This window comes from Numida meleagris, chromosome 1, assembly GCF_002078875.1.
Source record: "Numida meleagris isolate 19003 breed g44 Domestic line chromosome 1, NumMel1.0, whole genome shotgun sequence".
NCBI classification, from domain to species: Eukaryota; Metazoa; Chordata; class Aves; order Galliformes; family Numididae; genus Numida; species Numida meleagris.
The window spans coordinates 8,463,277-8,485,171 of record NC_034409.1 but is presented as its reverse complement, the minus strand read 5'-3'; the positions used below and the strand labels follow the sequence as shown (position 1 = coordinate 8,485,171).

The 21,895-nt window shown below is 39.9% G+C and overlaps 1 protein-coding gene across 5 annotated transcripts in view; it reads right to left on the bottom strand.

The window, feature by feature from the left end:
• The window catches only part of SEMA3D (semaphorin 3D), a 142,596-nt gene that overhangs the window by 43,477 nt on the left and 77,224 nt on the right, over positions 1-21,895 (bottom strand). For all 5 annotated transcript variants that reach the window (XM_021384443.1, XM_021384441.1, XM_021384440.1 and 2 more), the window contains 3 exons: positions 19,726-19,819; positions 16,361-16,489; positions 8,439-8,581 (listed from right to left, as the gene is read on the bottom strand). In XM_021384443.1, coding sequence (XP_021240118.1) covers positions 8,439-8,581; positions 16,361-16,489; positions 19,726-19,819 — 366 coding nt within the window. The remainder of the gene's footprint in view (positions 1-8,438; positions 8,582-16,360; positions 16,490-19,725; positions 19,820-21,895) is intronic.

The window sequence follows — 21,895 nt, the reverse complement described above, 5'->3', positions numbered from 1 at the left end:
ATTTTCTCATTATAGGGTTGCATATTACTTCATATAAGACACCAACACATCTGCACATAGTGCTAATGTATAACACTTCTCCTGCTTGAAGTAGGTGATACAAAGATCAAGATTTGAGTAGGACTCAGCCTCACAAACAGCACACTTATTCACAGGGACATCCTTTGCTGAAACTAACCTGTCAGAATAGGGTAATGCTTCAGCCTATGGATCACACATAGCAAGGGCTCTGTCACCAGTGTTGTATCTGCATACAATTAGACAGGAGAATCAAAGGTGTGAACATGTGTGGACCATTCATAGGAACTGCTGCAGTCAACATGAAAGCCTGGACTAAGTTTAGCCTTCCTTCTTTCCAGGGTAATGCATCAATCTGATAGCTCAATACATCTCCTCAGATCATCTCAGAGTGTAGACTGAATGTTCCCTATCTCCTCCAGAAACAAAATCAGAAATTTCTCTAGATTTGTGTGGCTTGGCCTTTAAGCTTTCCCCCTAGGGAAACCTGCTTACAGAGAATCCTTTTAGAATAATTTTCCACATCTTTCATAAGATTTCAGTACCATCACCTCTTGAAACTTGATACTAGTTTGTATTGATTGGCTTATTTCTGCTAGTATAAATAGCACTGCTTGTTGCAAAAGGCATTGGAGAGGTTAATATTTTCTACAGACTAAGTTGTAGATCAAATCATTTGTTGAGCATAGTGCACGTACAAAGTTGATTGCATAACCAGAGTCAAATAGAGATATCGAAACCAAAACAAATGGAAAAAAATAAGCGTTTGTATCAACCTGTGTCCTATCTAGACAGTAGGCTTAGGCAGGAGGGGAACAAATCTCTATAGCCAGCTGCATGCTGGAGTGCCGCATTTAGTGTCAAGCCTCCTTTCGATGTTTTTAGCTGAAATGAATAAATGCCCAGTAGACGTGAACTAGGGAAGCCTTTAACTTGAAACTAGGATGTTGCTGAAGTAGTGTACGGCAAAATGACCTACTCCCCTGGCCACACAACCCATGCCATTGGAAAGCTGATGTGAAACCTATGGGTAAGGATACCACTCTGGGCCTTCACACGTTTGTCGGCATTAGGACAATATTGAAAGAGGGCCTTTACTGTAATTAAAAACCACAGCTCAAACTGCAAGATTAGGCCACATCTATGTGAAAATGCCCTCTCTCCAAAGCATGAATGAAAAACAATATATTAGCTTGAGGTCTTGTCTCTTAAGCAGGTTTGGTGTTATTTCATTTAGAATGGTAATGTAGTCACACAAAGCACACAAAAAAAAATATGAAGTTGTTTGGTTCAATATGGAAAATGTTGACTTTTGTATTGCAAAGTGTTTAAACATCATACTCAGTTTTATGTTGAATTATCTTTGGATGGGATCCAAATCAAAACATCAAAGAGAACTAAGCATATTAAAAACAAAACAGAACAAAACAAAAAAACCCGGAAACTGACAGGGTAAGATACGGAGAGTCAGAAAGAGCATATTTCAAAGTGGTTGGGATTAACGAAATAATAAAATTAAGCTTCGAATGATAAAGTACCATCATACTGCAGGGCCATTCAGTAATCCTGCTGAAATTACCTCCAACAGGTTTAACAGTATTAAGAACACTCCCAAAAGCCGTACAAAGGCTTAGGCAAAATAGATGTACACTACTGTATCCATCATTAGTCTGTGCACTTTAACTTCAATGGAAGTTTGAAGTGAGCAAAGAATGAAAGAATGATGGCTGAACTAAACAAAAATGTTAATTAACTCTCAGAAAAATCAACTTTAGATATTGATTGTAATCTGTCTGTGGTTTATTCCAGTATGCTGGACTAGCCTTTACTTGTTTCTTATCTGAATTCTCATATATACTTAATGTAAACTATTTGCTGTAAATCCATAAAAGGATATAAAATAACAAGATAAAAGAAAAAATAGAAAAAATCCTTGAGCTTACGAAATGTAGCACTCCTGATCATGAAGCCACAGGCAAGTCAGATGATTAGAACAATCATGCAACTAATATAATAGAAGAGAGATGAATTAATATGTTTTTAGTGCAATAAGAGCACAGTGAAATCTCCCACTGAAGTCTCATAAAACAGTGGGTGATGCAGCACTGAGAGAAACTGATTTCCTTCTGAAACAATATTGGCCTGAATTTGCCATACAATTTTGCATTCTTAAATAAGAACGTATTGAATTTCACATCCTAGGGACCAAGTAGGCCAAAAATCCCTCTCTATCTGCAGCTGAAAACATAGCTTTCAAAGAGATTTGGGTTGAAGATGGAAAGCATCTTCCTCTAAAAAGTCATCATTTGTCTTTACCAGTTTAAGAGGATGTCTGGTTAATTACTTTCTCAGCTTCGATATTTTCAAGTGCCTAAAGACGTAAGTGTGAGTCACTGTGATTTCAATATTCACAACCACAGACGTAGAGTTGGAAAAGCATGAAAACAAAACAAAGCTAGCTCAAATCTTACAGATCTCTTTAGATTTCAGCACTATTCAATAAGCATCAGCAGAGCTTGAACAGCAAACCATGAAGAGCACATTTTTATAATGAATGTACAGGTAGGAAAAATCAGAGAGATAATTTTTATCACATTAGAAAACTTCCAAAATCACTAAGGCATCATTTACTATCTTAAAGACACTCGAAAATCTAAATTGAAGCACTCCAAATTCTGGGACTTCAGATTAGGCATAGGAAACTTACTCTAAATAAGGAGTTAATAATTTCCTTACTTCCGAGCTGCTGGGTTGCCAACATCATATTCTGACAATGAGCATCTCCAGCAACTAGGTTTGTTTCTAGAGTTTACTTCAGAGGTTATGCAGCTGCATGTCCATAATCCAGCTTCTAAAGCCCTATCTTGACACTGCAATTTCTTTTTCATTTTCCCTAAGGCTCAGTAAAATTCAGTCACAGCTCTTTATATGTAAGCATAACTTACATATTTTTGCTTCATCTGTAAATCATAATTCCCACTCCCCCCCAAAAAAAACCCCAAAAACAACACCAATTACAATGTTGAGACACACCCAAGGCCAAAAGACCTGACAAAGCTTGCTGTTACATCTCATAATTCATCACAGTCAGAAACAAATACTGTATGGATCTGGGCTGTCTCCAACACATCAGACCTCAAAATGAAATCATCTCGAGCATCTGCTTTTCTACAACATTTGAAAACTTTCAGGCAACACATAATATTAAATCGCCAAGCTCGGGAGTCGAAGAGGAGCTGGCTGATGAAGGATCCACAGCTGCAAAGATGCCCAGTTGGGAAATGAGGACCAAAGTTTTCCTAGGGATGACATTTTCTAAATGGTTTTAATCATGATAACTGACATATATATATATATACTTATATATAAAAATAAAACCAATCATGGTTAGCATTGTGGCTAGGCAATATCATGGTGACGAAGGAAGTATGTAAGCATGTAACAGGCAGTAAGTTAAATCTTGTCTGGAATGAGTTGCCTCCAGAACTGGAAGCAGGATAGCTGCACGAGCATGGCACTGAGCCCAGACTAATTAGCCCTGCTGAGAACATGTTAACATGGCTATTTTGCTTCCGGGACCCAAGCTAATATTACTGAACAGTAAAGCGTTACACTATGCGGACAACTCAAATGCTTTTTGGAGAGAGATCAATTATCTGCACAGTGATGCATTACACGATATAGAAATACAAAGAATGTTAATGAGCCAGTTACCTCTAGTCACAGCAAAGGCATGGCTAGACTATTTCCAGGACAAGAAAAACACCTCCCAAATTTTACACACTAGCAGTCGCACAGCAGAGCCCACTGGAGACCCCGCATTCAGACATGCGGCAGAATAACTCCCTGCTGCCACTCCAGGAATACAAATTGCCTTCAAGCACCAGACGAGAGGCAAGGTCATGGCCTTGAACTCTGCTCGTGTTCATGGCTTTGGAAATAAATCACATTACTCTAAGGTGGAATGCAGGGTGTGTCCCGCACTCTCGACTCAGGAGTGCTTAAAATGATTACATTCCAGTGCCTTTAGAAAGCACAGTTTAACCAAGAGGGCTGTGCCTAATTGCTATATTCTCATTCCCAGGTACAGTTGGGTATATGAGAGGGTGGAATGGGTGTGGGGGGAGGAAAGACAAAGAGCTCATTTGTTCCCACTAGAACAAAGGACGCTTCTGGATGCTGAACACTTTGGGAAACATGGGAACACATCAGGGGTTGCAGGCTGATTTCTTGGCAGCTGAGGTCTCTTGGAAATCAGACTTAGACTGTATGCAGCAACTTTTTCAATACATCACCAAAACCGTTAAAGAGCACAGCAAATACAGAGAGCTGTAATAATAAACAGGATTCTCATACTATAGCTGAGAGACTACTGCTTTTGGCTAATTTCCATTCCATTCCAATAGAATGAGGTTTTAACTATGAAAAAAAATTTGTTATACAGAAAACAAACAAACAAAAACTCCATCTTCCCTCTGTACTCAGCACTGGTGAGGCCACACCTCAAGTACTGTGTCCAGTTTTGGGCACCTCACTGCAAGAAAGGCATTGAGGCCCTGGAGCATGTTCAGAGGAGGGCGATGAAGCTGGTGAGGGGTCTGGAGCACAGGCCTGATGAGGAGCAGCTGAGGGAGCTGGGATTGTTCAGTCTGGAAAAGAGGAGGCTCAGGGGAGACCTTATCACTCTCTATAACTACCTGAAGGGAGGTTGTAGGGAGCTGGGGGTCAGCCTCTTCTCTCTTGTAACTAGTGACAAGACGAGAGGGAATGGCCTCAAGTTGCGCCAGGGGAGATTTAGGCTGGACATTAGGAAGTACTGCTTTTCTGAAAGAGTGGTCAGGCGCTGGAATGGGCTGCCCAGGGAGGTGGTTCAGTCACTGTCCCTGGAGGTGTTCAAGAAATGTTTAGATATAGTGTTGAGAGATATGGTTTAGTGAGAACTGGTGGTAAGTGGATGGTTGGACTGGATGATCTTGTAAGTCTTTTCCAACCTACCTAATTTTATGATTCTATGATTCCAATAATCTTCACTCCTTCCCCAAAATGTTTCTGTGGGCTCCTGCAAACTAGGATTTTCATTCCCCATTCTGAGTGGGAAAAATGGAAGGAAAACCTAAATGTTTTCTTTTTATGAGTATATGAGGTTGCCCTTAAATACAACACTGTCATCATTTTGTGGTGGACATGTATCCGAAAATATAGCTGATGTTAGACTGTGAAGGACACAGTGCATAGACGTTACATTGTGTTTTCAAAAGCTGTCTCGGTGCACGTAATGACTGTGACATATCCTTAGCTCATGGAAGCTTGTTCAGCAGTGTGGCTTCAAGACAGTCTAGATGTAACATTTTGCGCTCATGTTTCTAGCAATAGAAATTGATGGGCTCACGCTCTTAAGAAGCTACGTTTTGGATGATGCATGTTATATGTACCTGTGTATCTGTTCATGTTTCAAAAAGCAGATACACACCACTAACAAAATTTTAGTAGTCATTCCCTCTCTTATGACGTTGCTTGAAAAGAAAGAAAATACCCCAACACAATACACTTAATGTAAGATGGAACTTACTTACTGTAAGCAGTAACAGGTATTATAGATAAGTCAATTATCCTTTTACACTTCCCTCAAAACAAAAATAGGAAATGCCATTTGCCATGATAAATTACACAACTGGCTCTTAACATGACTGTTGAAAGCACTTCCTCCCAACTCATACTGATATCGCCTGGTGATGCATAGAACACAGATTACGTAAATCTAAGTTAGTGCTATTTAGTGCTACAGTGGCTATGTTATTACAACATATGTTTTGAGATGGTAAGTATAAGCATGGTCTTATGAACAGGACAAGTGACAGCTGTTTCACCCTGGGCAAAGAGCTGCCAGTGAGAGTACTGAAATCTTCTGAGACTCTAAGTAGCTGGGAACAGAGACTGCTTTCCAAAGAAGATTTTCCCTAAGGGGGAGGATCAGTGAGACCATATTGTTGAGTCACTGAAAATTAGCCAAAGAATAGGCTGCATTGACCAACTTCCTTTATTAAAAACAAAGTTTATTCTAATTTCAGCTTGTGTCTCTGGCATTAACGTCCAGGAGCCCTAAGGCACAATGAGGTAGAAAGCAAATGAGCTCTGGTAGAAAGAAACTGGGGTTACAATACGCAAATTATTTTTAAAATTGCTGGTCTCCTCCCCTTCACTGTTACTGTATTCTTGATGGGGAAAGAATGTTTAACATTTTGCCCAGGTCACATTTATGAGATGTGGCAAGTTGAAATTGTTATCTACCATTGTAACCAAATACATCAGTCCTCTACCTAAGAGATTTAAGCGTAGCAGAGGTGTCACAGCAGACCACAGATAAAAAAAAAAACCTGTCTGTAAGCAGTTTAGTTGCATATTTTAATTGATACTAAATATAACAATTTTATTTGCATTATAATAATTTGCATTATTTGCAAAATAATAAAGATAAATGTACAAAAATGCAGGAGTTTAAATTTTCAGTAGAATTCTGCATCTACAAGGAAGTGCTCAACAAATAAAGAAGACAGTGTAAATGGAGCACTAATAATAATCAATAATCTTACTTACCAGTTTCCATTCTTTTGTCTTGACTATTAAAAATAAAATTCAAGACAATTTATTTCCACTTAACATGACCACCCTACAAATTCAATTCCATTCAAGGTAAGATTACGCACGGTCATTAGGATTTCCTTACAACCCATTTGCTTTAATTATGATACCATATTTGCTTTTTCTCTAGGTAAAGGATACAGATTTTTAACTACCATATCTTTGTTTAATACAATCTCCCATGTGCCTTCGCTTGAAAGTTGCTGTCTACCAATTTTTCTTAATGGATTAAGTGCTCTCTCATTATCAGCAAATACCACATCTAGCAGCAAATCATACATGTTTGCATTTCCATTCTGCCATTAATCACATTGCTGTGAAATATCCAACTAAAGATTATCCATTATTTCATCTGTCTAAAAACCTACTAGAGAACTGATTTATGAATGAGTATTTTTGTTTTCTTAACACTATAGGTCAAGGACAGAAGTGTGAAATGGCTCTGGTCACTGAAATTTTGATTGACGGGAGTTCGCTGGTCTGCAGAACAGCCATAGATTTACGCATTCATGCACACCTGTCTGCTTTCTGTGTTAAGTGTGTGTCCATTAGCTTTCCGGGTGCCTTTCTCTTAGATGTATCCTACTGCAAATCACAAACTCTTCTTTTTACTTATTAGCTTTCAAGCTTTTCTTTGGAAAGGTCATTTTCACAGCCAGTGGAGTCACTTTGCTCAGAAAATGCAAGTAAACGAGGACAACTGAACAAAATACCACAGAAATGTACCTACTTATGTGATTACTATAATGCTGTTGTTATCTGGCTCATCACACAAGAAACATTTGCTCAAAGCTGATATTTAATAATACAATGAACATTTTTAAGTCTCATTTTCCAGACTTTTGCCAGTGATTCCTGGGTACCTGGTTTACTGAGATTTAAGGACAGGATGGAAGTATCTACTCTGACTGCATGTCTTCCTACAGTATTATGGGATAAAGGAGAGGGTAGACAGTATGTCTGTCACAGAAGTCAATAGACCGTTGCAGTATAATGGGAAGAAGACATTAGCAAAATCAGCAGGCTGTTAAACCACAAACTATTTACTGACTGCTGTCTTCCTATGACAGGAACTGGTTTATCTTCTCATTACAATTTGAATAGGCTTTTGCCTTTGACAGAGATACTTCTTCAAAATGAATGAAGCTCATAATGAAAATCTGCATTATGTGTACCAGAGGGGTAGAAATCTTTCTTAAGGGGCAAAAACAAACATAACAAAAGAGAAAATGAAGGGAGCAATCGTTTAAAGCAAGCTGGGCACCAACCAAACAAGTCTTCCTATGCTGCAGCAGAGCCAGCTCCTGGGCCCCGCTGGTAAACAGGTCAAAGAACACGCTTCTTCACAGGGGAGGAAACCTCCAGGTGGGTGTGGACGTAGCTCAGAAACAGTATTTTTTTAGCCTGTCCCACCCCAACTGATTATCAGGAATGCTCAGAAATGAATGATCTCAGCGCTCAGTAATGCAACAAATGATGTACTGATCTATGCTGAAGGGATGGGTTCGTATTCCTCTTCATTCACTGAGCACTTTTCACAAAAATCCAAATACCTTGGCATTGTGTACATGTCAACAAGTCAATCCTTATTGAAAGCTTATGAAACAAAGCAGATCACTGTTGCACATCCGAAGGTCAACACACTATCATTTAGACACACGATTTTTCACGATAAGCGCAGTAGCTTTTCTAAAACACACAGAGTCAGGATGGCTCAAACCCAACTCTTTTCTCTTAATAACGTGCATTATTTTTAATAGTGTAAAAGACAGAATTCTCACCTTACAAACTCTCCCAACTCGAGAAAGAATTGTCTTGTCAGACGTGCTGCTATCTTGTGATATTTCTCGGAAAAAGAAGTAGATTTTGTCATCATCTGGGTTATAGGTGTCCGGGATGGGAAAAGTTGCAATGAATTTTGCTCCTAGAATTTCCCAAAAAGAAAGGATTTAAAATGTGATGGAACGTCTTCATACTGAAATTCTTCTTCAGTATCAACATTTATGTTGCATTTTCCACTGAAATAAAAATATCCTTATCTAGATATATGGTGGCAAGTTTGCTATCAATTCTGAGAGAAAATCACTATGGATTATGAAGTATTTACTCTTGGTCTGATATTTGTGTGTATATCATTTATTACCACTTACACAAATACGTAGTATCGACCATCGCTCCCTCTTTGAAAATGACTTTCAGTACAATGAATACAAAAATCTGACTTAATGCTCTCGTCATCAACATTAAGCGTTCTTCCCCAAACTGCATGGTAGAGTTAAAAATAATTTCATTACATATTGCAACAGTTAAGAGTACAGAAATACAGTACTGTTTATTAGAAACAGCTTGCAAATGAATGAACTTTGACTGATCCACAGGATGAAATATTCAAATATAAATAACAGATTTCCAAATTTAAAAATTTCCTACATATCTGTTTTTAAACAACCTTACTGACTGCATCTACAAAATTCAACACAGTACCTTGCTGGGATTCCCAGGATAACACACAAAACTCCACAACTGAGTGATCAGTCTTAATGAGATAGCTCCTTGCTTTGCATCAACACATGTTGGCTATAGCAACTCAGGAAAGGGTTGACTGGAGAGGCTGCGGAGTATTCTCCTTGAAGATCTCCAAAAGCTGCCTGGATGCAGATCTGGACACCCTGATCTGTGTGTCCTTGCCTGAGTAGGGATTGGACCACATGGACCCAGAGGTCCCTGCCAACATCAGTCATCCTGTGATTCTGTGATAATTCTGTTTGAGCCATTTAAATCCACTTTTTGCAAGGAGTGGTATGGCACTTAGATTACTTCTAGTCTCCTCCAAAGCGAGCCTGGCTATTTCTGCCTGCATCTCATAGGTTTGCTTATTGGGCCTAGAATTTCACCCATATTCTTAAGTACCATACTCAGTTCTTGTTTGTGATCTCCAGTCCTTGTTCACTACCTTTTTTTTTCATATTCTGCACTAAAATCAGAAATTAAACAGATTCCATAGGCACCACAGACTACACCAGAGCAGGCAACTGTGCTGTCTGGCTCAAGTCAAGCCAATAGTTGGGGAAATGATTTTTAAGACACTCCCTAGTGTGCTACAATAGATGAGCTCTTTTGAGGGCCCTTGGATCAATGATGTTTTTCTTTAAATAGAAGTGGTTATGCAAATACAGTACAAAAAGACCCTTGACTCCAAAATACATTCTTTTGTCAATAACATAAAATCCCTTGTAAGTGGGAAGGCTGCAGTAGAAAGCAGTAAAGAGGATGGCGTAAGATGGTAGAGCAAACAGAACACATTAGTGATTTGTGGGGAGTACCATTATCAGCTTTTATTGTATCTTTGTGCTTTTACTCTTTTTCCAATTATTATGACTTCATACTAGCTTCAAGGAGTTTACACAATATACACTATGGTACATACAGAACAAAAATAGGGTCATTCACTCAAAAGTCTGCTAAGATTTGTGACAAAATATGATGTGTTCAAGTGCTGAATATGCACCTTCATGACAGAAGAGTAAATTTATGTGTCAGAACAGCCACAGTGCAGCTTCCATTTTAAGCCATTCTGACAATATAGAATGGCGCCAGCAGAAAATGAAATGATGCAGGCATCAGGCCCTATAAATTTAAGTGAGGATTTCAAAATGAGCCTAAAGCAAATATTCAATTACTCCTCGGGGTCTTTACAGCTACTTTGAAGATTAGATCTCTAAGCATGAAAAAATACGTAAGTACACTTCCAATAAGGTTTCTAAAGTATGCAGTTAGTTTAAATAACCATTTAATATAAAAACCTGTGAAATACTTCTATAGTATTCATTAAATTTCACATAGTTTTTGTTGTTGTTATTTTTTTAATCTGCATTCATGGAACAAAACCCTGTATATATGTTTTTTAAGAAGGAAAAAAAAAAGTTCACCGCTTTACTTGGCACGCCAAATGCAAAAACAAATGTCTCAATACCAATTCCTGGAACAGATTTAGAAGAATCTCTAACAAATTAAAGGAACACAAATATTTAATGATTTTAAATCACAATGGAGAACACTGATGTTGAAAGTAAAATCCAAACAAAAATATACCGTAAAAGATATGAAGAGATTGAAAACAATTTAATAAAAGAGATCATGAACTGAAAAGCACATTACGTTCTGCAATTGACATCTTTGTCTCATCTCTTGTAATCTGTCCACATAACATAGCCAAGCAAGTTTAAATCAATTGTGAATTAGGTTTTTGGATTCTTTGCATGGGAAACAAATTATATGATGATCATTTTAAACCAGTATTTGTTTTCCTGTATACACCACTGTCCCTCTTTAATTACTTCAATAGACAGTTTTCCTGCATATTAATTTCATGGCTAGACAGTATGTAACCAATGAGGGAACTAAAGGCATCAGGAGCTCTGAGAAAGATGCTACCATAAATTCAGGTGTTGCTCATGCCCTTTAAACATGCTCCTGTGGCCTAGGGGAATAGCTGCTACACCTGGTCATTCACTGCTGGTTCCCCAGGGACGGTTCCATTTGCTTTGAGTTATCTGCCTGCTATTTCACCTTTCTAACGTTAGCAATAAACAGTGCTTTAATAGTACCTCCAGAGAAGATTCATTAGGTCTGGGAAGAAAAGACAGCAAATCCCAGAACATAAAGAATGGGAAAAGATACTCAGAACAGTTGGAGACTTTCTGCAGCAGCTCTTTGCAGCTGGGCTGCCAGAAGTACAGGGCATAAGACACAAAGGACAGTGAGCACCTCATTTTCCTTTAACCCTGAAGAAGCCAAGCTTCTAACTTACACTCATCCAGGTCCTCTCTCAGGGAAGGACAGAAAGGGAAAAGGAGGAAAGTGGTAATAAACAATCTTATTTTAGGACAGATTCCTACAACAGGTGGAGTGAGTAACTGTGGAAGTGTAACCTCTGTCTGTAAATTGCAGGTGGAGAACTGAAATGGCTGAGTTCAGATGGGATGCTAACTTTTGCCTTTGAAAAGCTCAGTGAGCTGAATCCCATCCAAAGCACTCAGGACATAAGGACAAATTGGCAAAGATGAAATGAAAAGAAAAAAAAAATCAAACAAATCCCCTCCCCCCCCCCAAAAAAAAAAAACCCTCAAAAAAGATTAATGCATGCAGAGAAACACGCATCCTAACTATGACTTTAGCTTCCTATCAAGGAGGGAGGAATGCGCAGCTGGATGTCTTTATGTCCGGTACCCTGCTGCCCCGGCTGGAGGCAGGCATGCAGTGCCAGTGGGTGGCTTTGCCTTCCAGAGCAGGATCCCAGCCCCACACATCTCATCCAGTGCCCCGGATCTGGGACAGGCTGCTCCAGCCAGCAGATTCTCCAGCCCTGCATGATGAGATCTGAGCAGAGGCAGCATCCTTCAGGGCCACCATGAGCAGGAGTATGAGCTGGGTGAGCATGAGTCATGGGAAAGATTAGCTGCCTTCCTCCCTTTCTCCTTTGTAGAGAGGCTATTCAGTCATTGAGATTAAGACATGTCTTAATTAGTTAAGATAGAGATGCCCCGTAAGGAACTGGGAGGTATCCTACACATTTTTCCCTTGTGCTTTGTCTTTTCCTCCTTTCTCCCAGAAAAGAATAATCTTGTTTCCAGAAATGGAATAAAGACAAAACTTTTAAAATATTAAGGTGTATTGTAGCAAAACTTCTGCAGCCCACTGGAAAAAAAAAAACCTTACACAATTTATCCTTATCCTAAGTAAAACATGAGTCATGCGTAGAAATAATTTATTTATAATTGTAAAATTACTCAAGTATGTACAAGTTTTCCTGGAGGTCTAACACATGCTTGGTCAATGGGTGGTATTGTTAGGGAAAAAGGGATTTAGATGAGGTGGAGGTTTTAAAACTGAAATCAAGTAAATATTTTCTTTACATCAATACCAGCTGAAAGCAAAAAATATATGAAATTGGTAATACTGCACAATAAACTAGCAATGCATTGGCTGCCTGAAGCTTACTGTAGAACTAATCCCATCATTTAGAATTTCACTCAACATTTTCTCCAAATAAGACCACTTCAAAATATTAAAAGCACCTAATTTATATCTGTGCCTTGTAGTACAACATTCCATGGATTGTGCATAGTAAGTCTTAGACAGAGGGTGGTTGTAGATTTTATATGGCTGGAAACAGAGTACACCTGAAGAATATATAGGGTCTTCAGCACGGGATAATTTTGACATTGCAATCTAATACACTGGAGCTGTTTTTCCAGCCCTGACATATAAATATATTACACTCCTTAATAAACTGTCACAGATAAAACCACTTAAAGTGAAAACAATGAATCATAGAATCTTTTCAGTTGAAAGGACCTTTAAAAGTCATAGAGTCAAACTCCCCTTCAATGAACAGGGACATCCACAGCTAGATCAGGTTGCTCATAGCCTGGTCCAGCCTGACCTTGAATGTCTCCAAGAACACAGGATCCACCACATCTCTGGGCAACCTGTTCCAGTGCCTCACCACCATTACTGTATAAAATTTCTTCCTTACGTCAATCTCTCTCTCTTCTTTTATTTGGAAACATTTTCCCCTTGTCCTATCACAACAGATCCTGCTAATGAGTCTGTCCTTTTAGATCTAAAAGATATACCCCCCTTCTAGACATTGAAAAAAACTCTCAGGCCTCCCTGGAGTTTTCTCCTCTCCAGGCTGAACAGCTCCAGCTCTTTCAGCCTGTTCTCACAGGAGAGGTGTTCCATCTTTTGGATCATTTTTGTGGCCCTCCTCTGGATGCACTCCAACAGGTCCGTGTCCCTCCTGTACTGAGGACTCCATATCTGGACACAGTACTCCAGGTGAGATCTCAACAGCGCAGAGCAGAGGGGCAGGATCACCTCCCTCACCCTGCTGACCACACTTCTTTTGATGCAGCCCAGGATACGGTTGGCTTTCTGGGCTGTGAGAGCAACCTGCTGGCTTGTGTACAGCTTGCCATCCACCAGTACCTCCAAGTCCTTTCCAGCAGGGCTGTACTCCATCTTTACATCCCCCAGCTTGTACTGATAGTAGGGGGCAAGACCTTGCACTTGGATTTCTTGAACCTCGTGAGGTTTACCTGGGCCCACTGCTCAAGCCTGTCTAGGTCTCTCTGAATGGCACCTTGTCCCTCAGGCACGCTGACCACACCCCACAGCTCAATGCCATCCACAAACTTGCTGAGGGCACACTCGATTCCACTGTCAATGTCACTGATGAAGATGTTAAGGAGCACTGGTCCCAGAACTGACCCCTGAGGGACAGCACTCGTCACAGATCTCCATCTGAACATAGAGCCATTGACCATCACTCTCTGACTAGGATCTTGCAACCAGTTCATCTTCCATCAAACAGTCCACACATCAGATTCACATATTTTCAGTTTGGAGAGAAGGATGTTATGGAGAACCATGTCAAAGGCCTTACTGAAATCCAGACAGATGACATCAGTGGCTCTTTCCTTGTCCACTGACGCAGTTACTCCATCATAAAAAGCAAAAAGGTTGATCAGGCAGGACCCAGGTCCCTTGGTGAAGCCACACTGGTTATCCCACATTACCTCTCTCTCTCTTCCACATGCCTCAGTATAGCTTCCAGGAGAATCTGCTCTATGATCTTCCCTGGCACAGAGGTGAGAATGACAGGTTGGTAGTTCCCTGGGTCATCCTTTCTACCCTTCTCAAAAATGGGTTCTATACTACTGTTTATCGAGTCACCAGAGGCCTCACCTGACTGCCATGACTTTTCAAATATCACGAAGTGTAGCTTGGCCACTACATCAGCCAATTCCCTCATGGATGTTCAGGTTCCTCAGGAGGTCATGAGCCTGATCTTCACTTACAACAGGAAAGGCATCACTCCCCCAGATCCCACCTTCTCAAGGGCTGTGTGTAGAGCAGACACTAGTGAAGACTGAGGCAAAGAAGCTGTTGAATACCTCAGCCTTCTCCTTGCCTGCTGTTACTAGCCTGCCTTAATTGCTCACTAGTGGAGTACACCCTCTTGGATTTTCCTCTTCTGGTTGATGTGAAATGAAAAATCAATCTATCAGAAAGGCATACCTTCACCCCAGCCTCCAAATTAAAACACAAACAGTTCTCAGTCCTTTCGTTTATCCCATGTTCTTGTACTGTTCCCTGGTCTCAAACTGCTCATGAAGAAACATTAATAGCATGAAGAAATGCTTGGAACTGGATATTTAAACTCTAAGTTCTTTTGGGCCAGGAACTGAGCCCTCTTTCATTCTGCTGTAATGCTCATTGAGGTGGATCTGTACTAACGATAACACCAGATGCTCCTTATGAGCACTTCCCAATAAATCCTTCTTTCTGGGATATCATAACATCCCTCAGGAAAGCAGCTACTCCAACTGCCTTTCCATACTAAGCATCAGCAAGCAGCCAGTGATAAAATCAGATGTTAGATATTATTGTTAGGGAGAACTGCCTCCTGGATGGATCCATGCTGGTCCATACTGCACACACATCAGTTCTGGTCTATGGGACACACAGTAATGAGAGGGAGGAGAGAGGAGAGGTGGGACAAGAGAGGTGTTGAACCAAACACCTGAAGAGCACAGGAGATGAAAGTAGGTAAAGTTAGCAGAGTCAAACGTGAGATCTTTTATCAGTCCACAGGACTACATCTATTCGGACAGGTAAAATGACTCGATGTGGCTTTTCCCTTAATCCCCATCCCCCAGGAGAAATCCTGTGGTTATGGAGCCACATCTAGACAGAAATATAGGACAAGAACTTTGGTGGAGGAAGAGAAGTATAGAAATAATAATAAAAATAAGAACATTTCCTCTTGTTGAGGTCTCAAAGAGTTAAGAGGCAAAATTATGCCTTTCAGAAGTTGTCTGCTGGGAAGACAACTTAACCCTGTGGTCAGCAGGCCTGGATTTGCAATGCATCCATAGCTACACAGGCAGCCTGAATCAGGGCCAGTGTTGCCACATCTTTAAAGACAGTTGACAGCTAAAAGGGGGATGCTTTAATTGAGCAGGGTTAGCCTGTGAGTGAAGTTTTCCATGTTACTCTGTGTGTGGTTTGAGAATGGCTGGGTGTAAATGCGGCCAGTTTTTCAGAGGGTTTACTAGCTCAGAATGTTTTTAACGGGCAAGGAAAAGCAGTGTTTTGCTTGGGAAGCTATTTTAGGGTGCCCGTAGTGGTTTTAAAATGATCCTTACAGCAACAAAGTGTATTTTTCCCCTTCCAAAAAGGAAAAAAAAATAAAAAAAGAATAAAAAAAGACCTCCTACCTAAAAACATGGAACTTTTAGCCTGTCATTTCAACACGCTGTAGGGAACAGTTTTGAACAAGTGATCGGAAAAAAAGTTTAAAAAATTATTCCAACAAGACTGGAAATAGAAGCATTTTAGTCATGATAGTATTCCAATTACAGGACTATATACGGATGTATAGATCAAAGACGGAAAGAACTATTAGGTCCTACTTTCCTCCTCTTTCCTTAATTAGCATTTTCACCTCTGACTTTTCTCAAATGCATTTTTGTTCCATGGAGCTTTTTCCAAAAGAGCCTACATAATCCAAAGATACCATGATACAATATCTATATTTATACTTACTGGACATATATTTATTTAAGAAAGGGGCTATTAACTTCAGAGAGGCAGGGACAATGCAAATGACAACAGCATATGTTTGGGATCTTACCAGTAAGCCAGTAATGTTCAGAAATGTCAGTTCTGATGTAATGGTGGTCGTGAGAAGGGCCCAGGGAACGTGTTAGAGCGGTGTCTTTGCCAAGGAAATCAGAAGCTGTTCCAGCATAAAGATACTCATCTGCAAATGAAAAAGCAATGAGGTTTCCACATACATGAAGTAAACAAATTAAAACTTCATATTTTGTTGGGTGAACAACACCTGTGTCTAATTTGCCTATGAACTAATTTAATACTTTAAGGAGTTTTTGTCTTCTATTTTATTGGGATTTGTGGTTTTATGAAGTTACTTACATTTGAATGGACGTTGTATTTGTAATTGTATTCCTGAGAAATGAAGAAGTCCATGTCTGACTTCCAGATCTTTTAGGCAACCAAAAAAGTAAACTCCTCCAGGCCTTAATGAGGACAGAACTAATGGCATAAAGGCGTACCCGAAATGAGCATCCTGCCTCATTGGCACTGACCATGAGCCCACGGGCTGTAATGCAGACACAACCGTCTACTGATTCAAGATAGCTTTTGTCCCAGCCTTGTCCCACCACACGTGGTTCTGCTGCTCCTGGGCTTGAGCTGGGAATTTGATGGATGCTCCACTGCAGGAACTTCATGGCTTGGCCCTTTCCTGGAGCAGGGATCTCTGCCCAACACTTCATTCACAAAGAGGAATTTATGCACTAGGGGAATTCTTCTCAACTATGTAGCATGTTAATGGTAGGAATATGGCTAGAGACCCAAATTGTGATCATTTTAACACAGTGAGTTGTTCCATTAAAATAAATGAGACATCTTGCTTGAATAAGGCAGCCAGAAATTGTCTCACAGAGAAACTGTATTTATAATACCATACAGCGTGTTTGCTACAACTGCAGTTACTATTTATTTTTCTGATGGCTTTTTAGGAATTGTAAGACTCCATAAATGTAAGAATTGCTCAGTATTTTCTGCTTTCCTCCAAATCTCAGTATTTTTCTAAAAAGAAGCAAAGAAATGGTATTGCTATGAAATTTTTAACTGTATTGTGCATTTTTCAACAGTTCTCTTTTTTTCTTCTTCTGTAACAAGATAGCTTTATCAGGTAGGGGAGTTTTGGTTTTGTTTAATGGCTTGCAACAAGAAATTTCTGCAGTCTGAAAAAATAAAAAAGGTTCATATTCATAAATAATAATCATATAAAATGCTGCATGATACATAAAAAAAAACTTTTCCAGGTTTTCTGATGTTCTGAGTGGAAACCATTCACAAAGATATTTTAGTGGGAAGCCTTTTGTTGAGAGTGAACTCCGAATAAATACTATTCCATATAAATCATAAATATTGAGTGGTTTCATTTGCAAAAGATGTAAACATGCTTAAAAAATAAGACAAAAAGAAAACAAAACTAAGCAAAAAACCACAACCACTGACCCACAAAAAGAGATCCGTCAGCATTCTTTCTGCTTCATTATTACTGTTACTTATGTATTATTTCCATGACAGTATTGGAAAGCACATCTTTCAGACAGTATGTCGCCTTTGTAAAGGAACAATAGTGAGTTCAGAACAGTATTTGTCATAATGAAGAATGGGCAGGGTAATCAGTGTGTGCTAACTGACAGGCACTCAGTGATCGATAAATCTGAAGGACTAACAGAAAATGCCCATCCTTGCCCAGGCTCTGCTGACAAGGCGCTTTCAGCACTTCTCGTGGCTTTTGGTATCTCTCAGTCCAAGTTCCAGTTATTTCCAGAACGGTTTTGTTGAGCGGTAATTTGTAACAGAAGATGGATGACAAGCAGGTGATTTTTCAGTTGGAAAGCCTGGCTTTTCCAATAGCATATAATTTTGCTGTGGATTTTACTTGGGGTAAAATGCTGTGTAGAATTCAAAGACAGATTAGATATCTCTACAAAGAATGAAAACATTTGCATTAACCTACTTACAAGAATGGAAATATAGCGCAATATTAAGCTCATATTTATACCTGATTACTAATGCTTTCTGAAGGATGAAAGCAATCTTCACTGCTATTTTGCAGATAAATAAAACCAGGCAGAGAGAAACATGATGAAGGCTATTCCTCTTGCCAGTAGCAGAGCCGGGAACTGAGCTCCCCTGAGTCCCCGTGCAGTATCTTATCCATGAGTTACACTGCTCTCCTAGCACTTTAGGAAATAAAGCAATCATCCAAAGATAGGTCAAGAACACATTCTCTGGTCAGGCCTGTAACTCTTTACAATGCTCCTTGTACAGTATAGTGAAACACTTGACACCAGGCATAGCACAGGAAGGGATGCTGGAACAACCCAATCACCAATTTTATCTAGCCTGAAAATTCTTACGTACTGAAGATTATGTTTTAGTTAGCAAAGGACATCAGCTTCTTCATTTTACGAGATTTAATAGGGAAGTCGATGTACTAGTGTGCTACCGGAATTAGCCAACGCTGTAATAAATCACAGAGCTATATTGCACTGAGACAAAAAAGAGTAGTTAAAGTTTCTAGAATTCCATTTTAAAAATAGACTTCACAGTCATTAAACAGTACTAGGGGTCCCTGAAAAGAATAAGCACTGACTTTAATCTATTGTTTTTAATAAAGGAAGTCCTGCCCCATCCGCTGGGTCAGAATCACAAATCATCTGTCTTATTATCAGAGAAGAAAGACTGAACATTAGTCATATTCTTTTTATAACACAGTGACCAATACTTCAAAGCATTGTCACCACCGCTCTTTGGCTGTAAATGAAAACGTCATGGTGCTTCACTCTTATCTTGTATTCATAGGCTTGATGGACAAGTTAAATGAAAATTGTCCAAAGCTATGAACCAAACCATGACAAAAGTGGCTCTTATAGTGGTTTGAAATCCGGAGGTCAAGCTGACATTCCTCGGCACCAAATGTCAGACCACACAGCGCTGCGATGCACGCAGCAGGCAGATTGCGCTATCTTGTTCCTAGGCTTCCAGCTTCAGAAGTGGCTACTCGAGTAAATAGAAGCTTCAAAAATGTATTTATGGAAATAGCAGATGTCAGCAGACTTCAAAGGGCAGAACATATTGATAATTGCAGAAAGAGCCCTAGAAGCACTTGAAACTTTGTCTGTCCATGTGTTGGTTTGTCTTTTTTTGTTGTATTGCTAAAGGAGAAATGACTGGGTGAGGATGAAACCCTGCTCAGCTGGCAGAGACTTCACAGCCACTCAGGTTTCTCTGCTTGTGTTGATGCGTTTCCAACTTTTGGTGTCAGCAGACTGAAGGGTTCCCCCAGGTCCCAGAGCACAAACCAGCATCAGAAGCATAAGCAGTGCCAGAGCAGCTCTGCTGGTGACATCTGCTGAGCCTCTGGCCCCAGTGACTGCTCTGATGGTTTCTTACCTGCCATCACTGATGCAAACGGCTGCTGAGGATCGAAAGGGCATTTCAACCTGCCCGACTCCAAGTTCTGAGTATCCAGCCTGAATATTGTTTCCTGAGAATAAACACATATTTGTTATCCTGGTGTGGCTGCAGAGAAAAACCCACTCAGACAAACTGCTTTACTAACAGATGAAGTGAAGGTGCGTTAGATCACGTAGCTGTCATCTGGGCATTGATGTTTACAGTCCATGCTCATTTTACATCTGGATTTTTTTCATTCATCATTTCAATACATCTTGCTCACTCTGTAGTGAAAAATAAATCTTGAAAAAATACAATGATTTTCAGAAAAAAAAAAAATAAGATGCATTGTTCATTTCTGTTCAAAGTAAAGGCTGGATTGTACTTAAAAGGCACTGGCGTCTATTTGGGAAAGTGCTGATAGACTGTGCTGCAACAGGAGACCCAGAAGGGATTCTGGCTGACTCCTAAATTTCTCCAGGGACTGCTGAATAATGTTCATGGCAGACACAGTTCAGCCCCTTTAAATAGGAGCAGCATATGCTCTCTCTTGTTATTTTTAACAAGGCTAACGATACAAGAGATATTAGAATAAATCCCTCCTTGTAGTTCCCAAATACAGTGACCCAGCGTTTGGGTCACAGAACAAGGGCACAAAGGGAGATAAAGGAAATAAATTATTTAAAAGTAATTCCTTATGATTTCAGGGGACAATTTTGTATTTTTGATTCTATTTTTGTAAGCATTAATTTGAAGTTTTATTAGTTTTGAACAGCCCAAGTGGGCATTTTCACATATTCCTGTCATTAGTTTTCTAAAAGCACATGTAACTGAAACCCATAGTGTATCCTTCTGAAGGCAAACTGGTTATTCAGATGAGTGAAGTCCTAGCAGGTACAGAGAGATTATTTTAAGAATGATGCTGTTAGAGAAGGGAGATTGCCTATAGAGGTGTTAAAGTACTCTCCCATGCAAAGAGACATTCAGAATCCCACTAGTGTTCAGGAATCAAATCGTTATGGGTTTAATGTTTATGCAGGGGCATAGCTTTTGAAGTTAGTTAAAAAGAAACATCTATGATTTAAAGCATTACGTAAAAGAGGGTGAAAAGACTTAATTGTTTATATAACTTTGCCTTGCAAGAGAAATGAAGAGTGCAGATGATAACCAACTATACCCCAGAACAGTCACATAGAATTAGACTTCACAACACATTTATTGAATTCATCCTAAGCATACATCAGATTATAAATATCCAAACATTGCTGTTTCATTGAGATGTCTCCTAAACCTTCTAGGCTCAGAAGACAAGAGGCCAGGATACTGAATAATTAAGATCCTTGCTTAAGAGGGAAAAAAAATCAATTCCAATCAGTAGAGATAAATTCAATTTCCTGCAGCAATTCTGGCTGCTGTAAAGCAGAATTTAATCATCAAACAAGAACCACTGTTATCCTCCCAAACTTGTGAGATATCAGGGAATCCAAACTCTCAGGCTACTGAGCTGGGCTCAGCAAGGACAGCACTAAATTAAAAACTGAGCATTGTTTTGCTGACAATAGAATGTTGTTGTTCCATTCTCATTTATTCTAAGAAATGGAGCCCTAATCTGCTCAGAGAACCTTTGTGGTGTATCATACGCCAAAAAGCTGTTCCTACATCCAGGAATACTCAAGAGACCAAGGGCTCTATAGATCACCATCAAAAACTCCAGACTTCACTCAGACAAACTAATGGACACGACCACGCACTCACACAGAGTAAACCTCCTGCATTCACTTTGGACAAAGTTTTCAAAGAAAAGAGCATCCCTTGGAGACCTGTGGCTAAGAGCACTGACTGGGCCAAGCCTCTTCTTCACCAGCCAAGAGAAGTTTTGGCAGTGACTTCAGCACTAGCAAGGCTAGGACTTTAATCCTCTTTAATTGTGTGATCCTGTAGGGGATTTGTATGGGTTCAAAAGCAGTGTGTGCTGTGGTTTTGAGTCACCTGATCCACACTCCTTTCCTGTCTGCTTTTGCAGCACTGGCAGCAACCAGCAGAGCACTGGGCAGATCCTCCAGCAGCTTCCAGAGGTCAGCAGGGTGCTGCCTGTTTTCAAAGCCGCATGAGACTATCTCAGGCCCTGGCTCCCCCAAGCATCCCACAGCTTCCTGGAGAGGTTGCT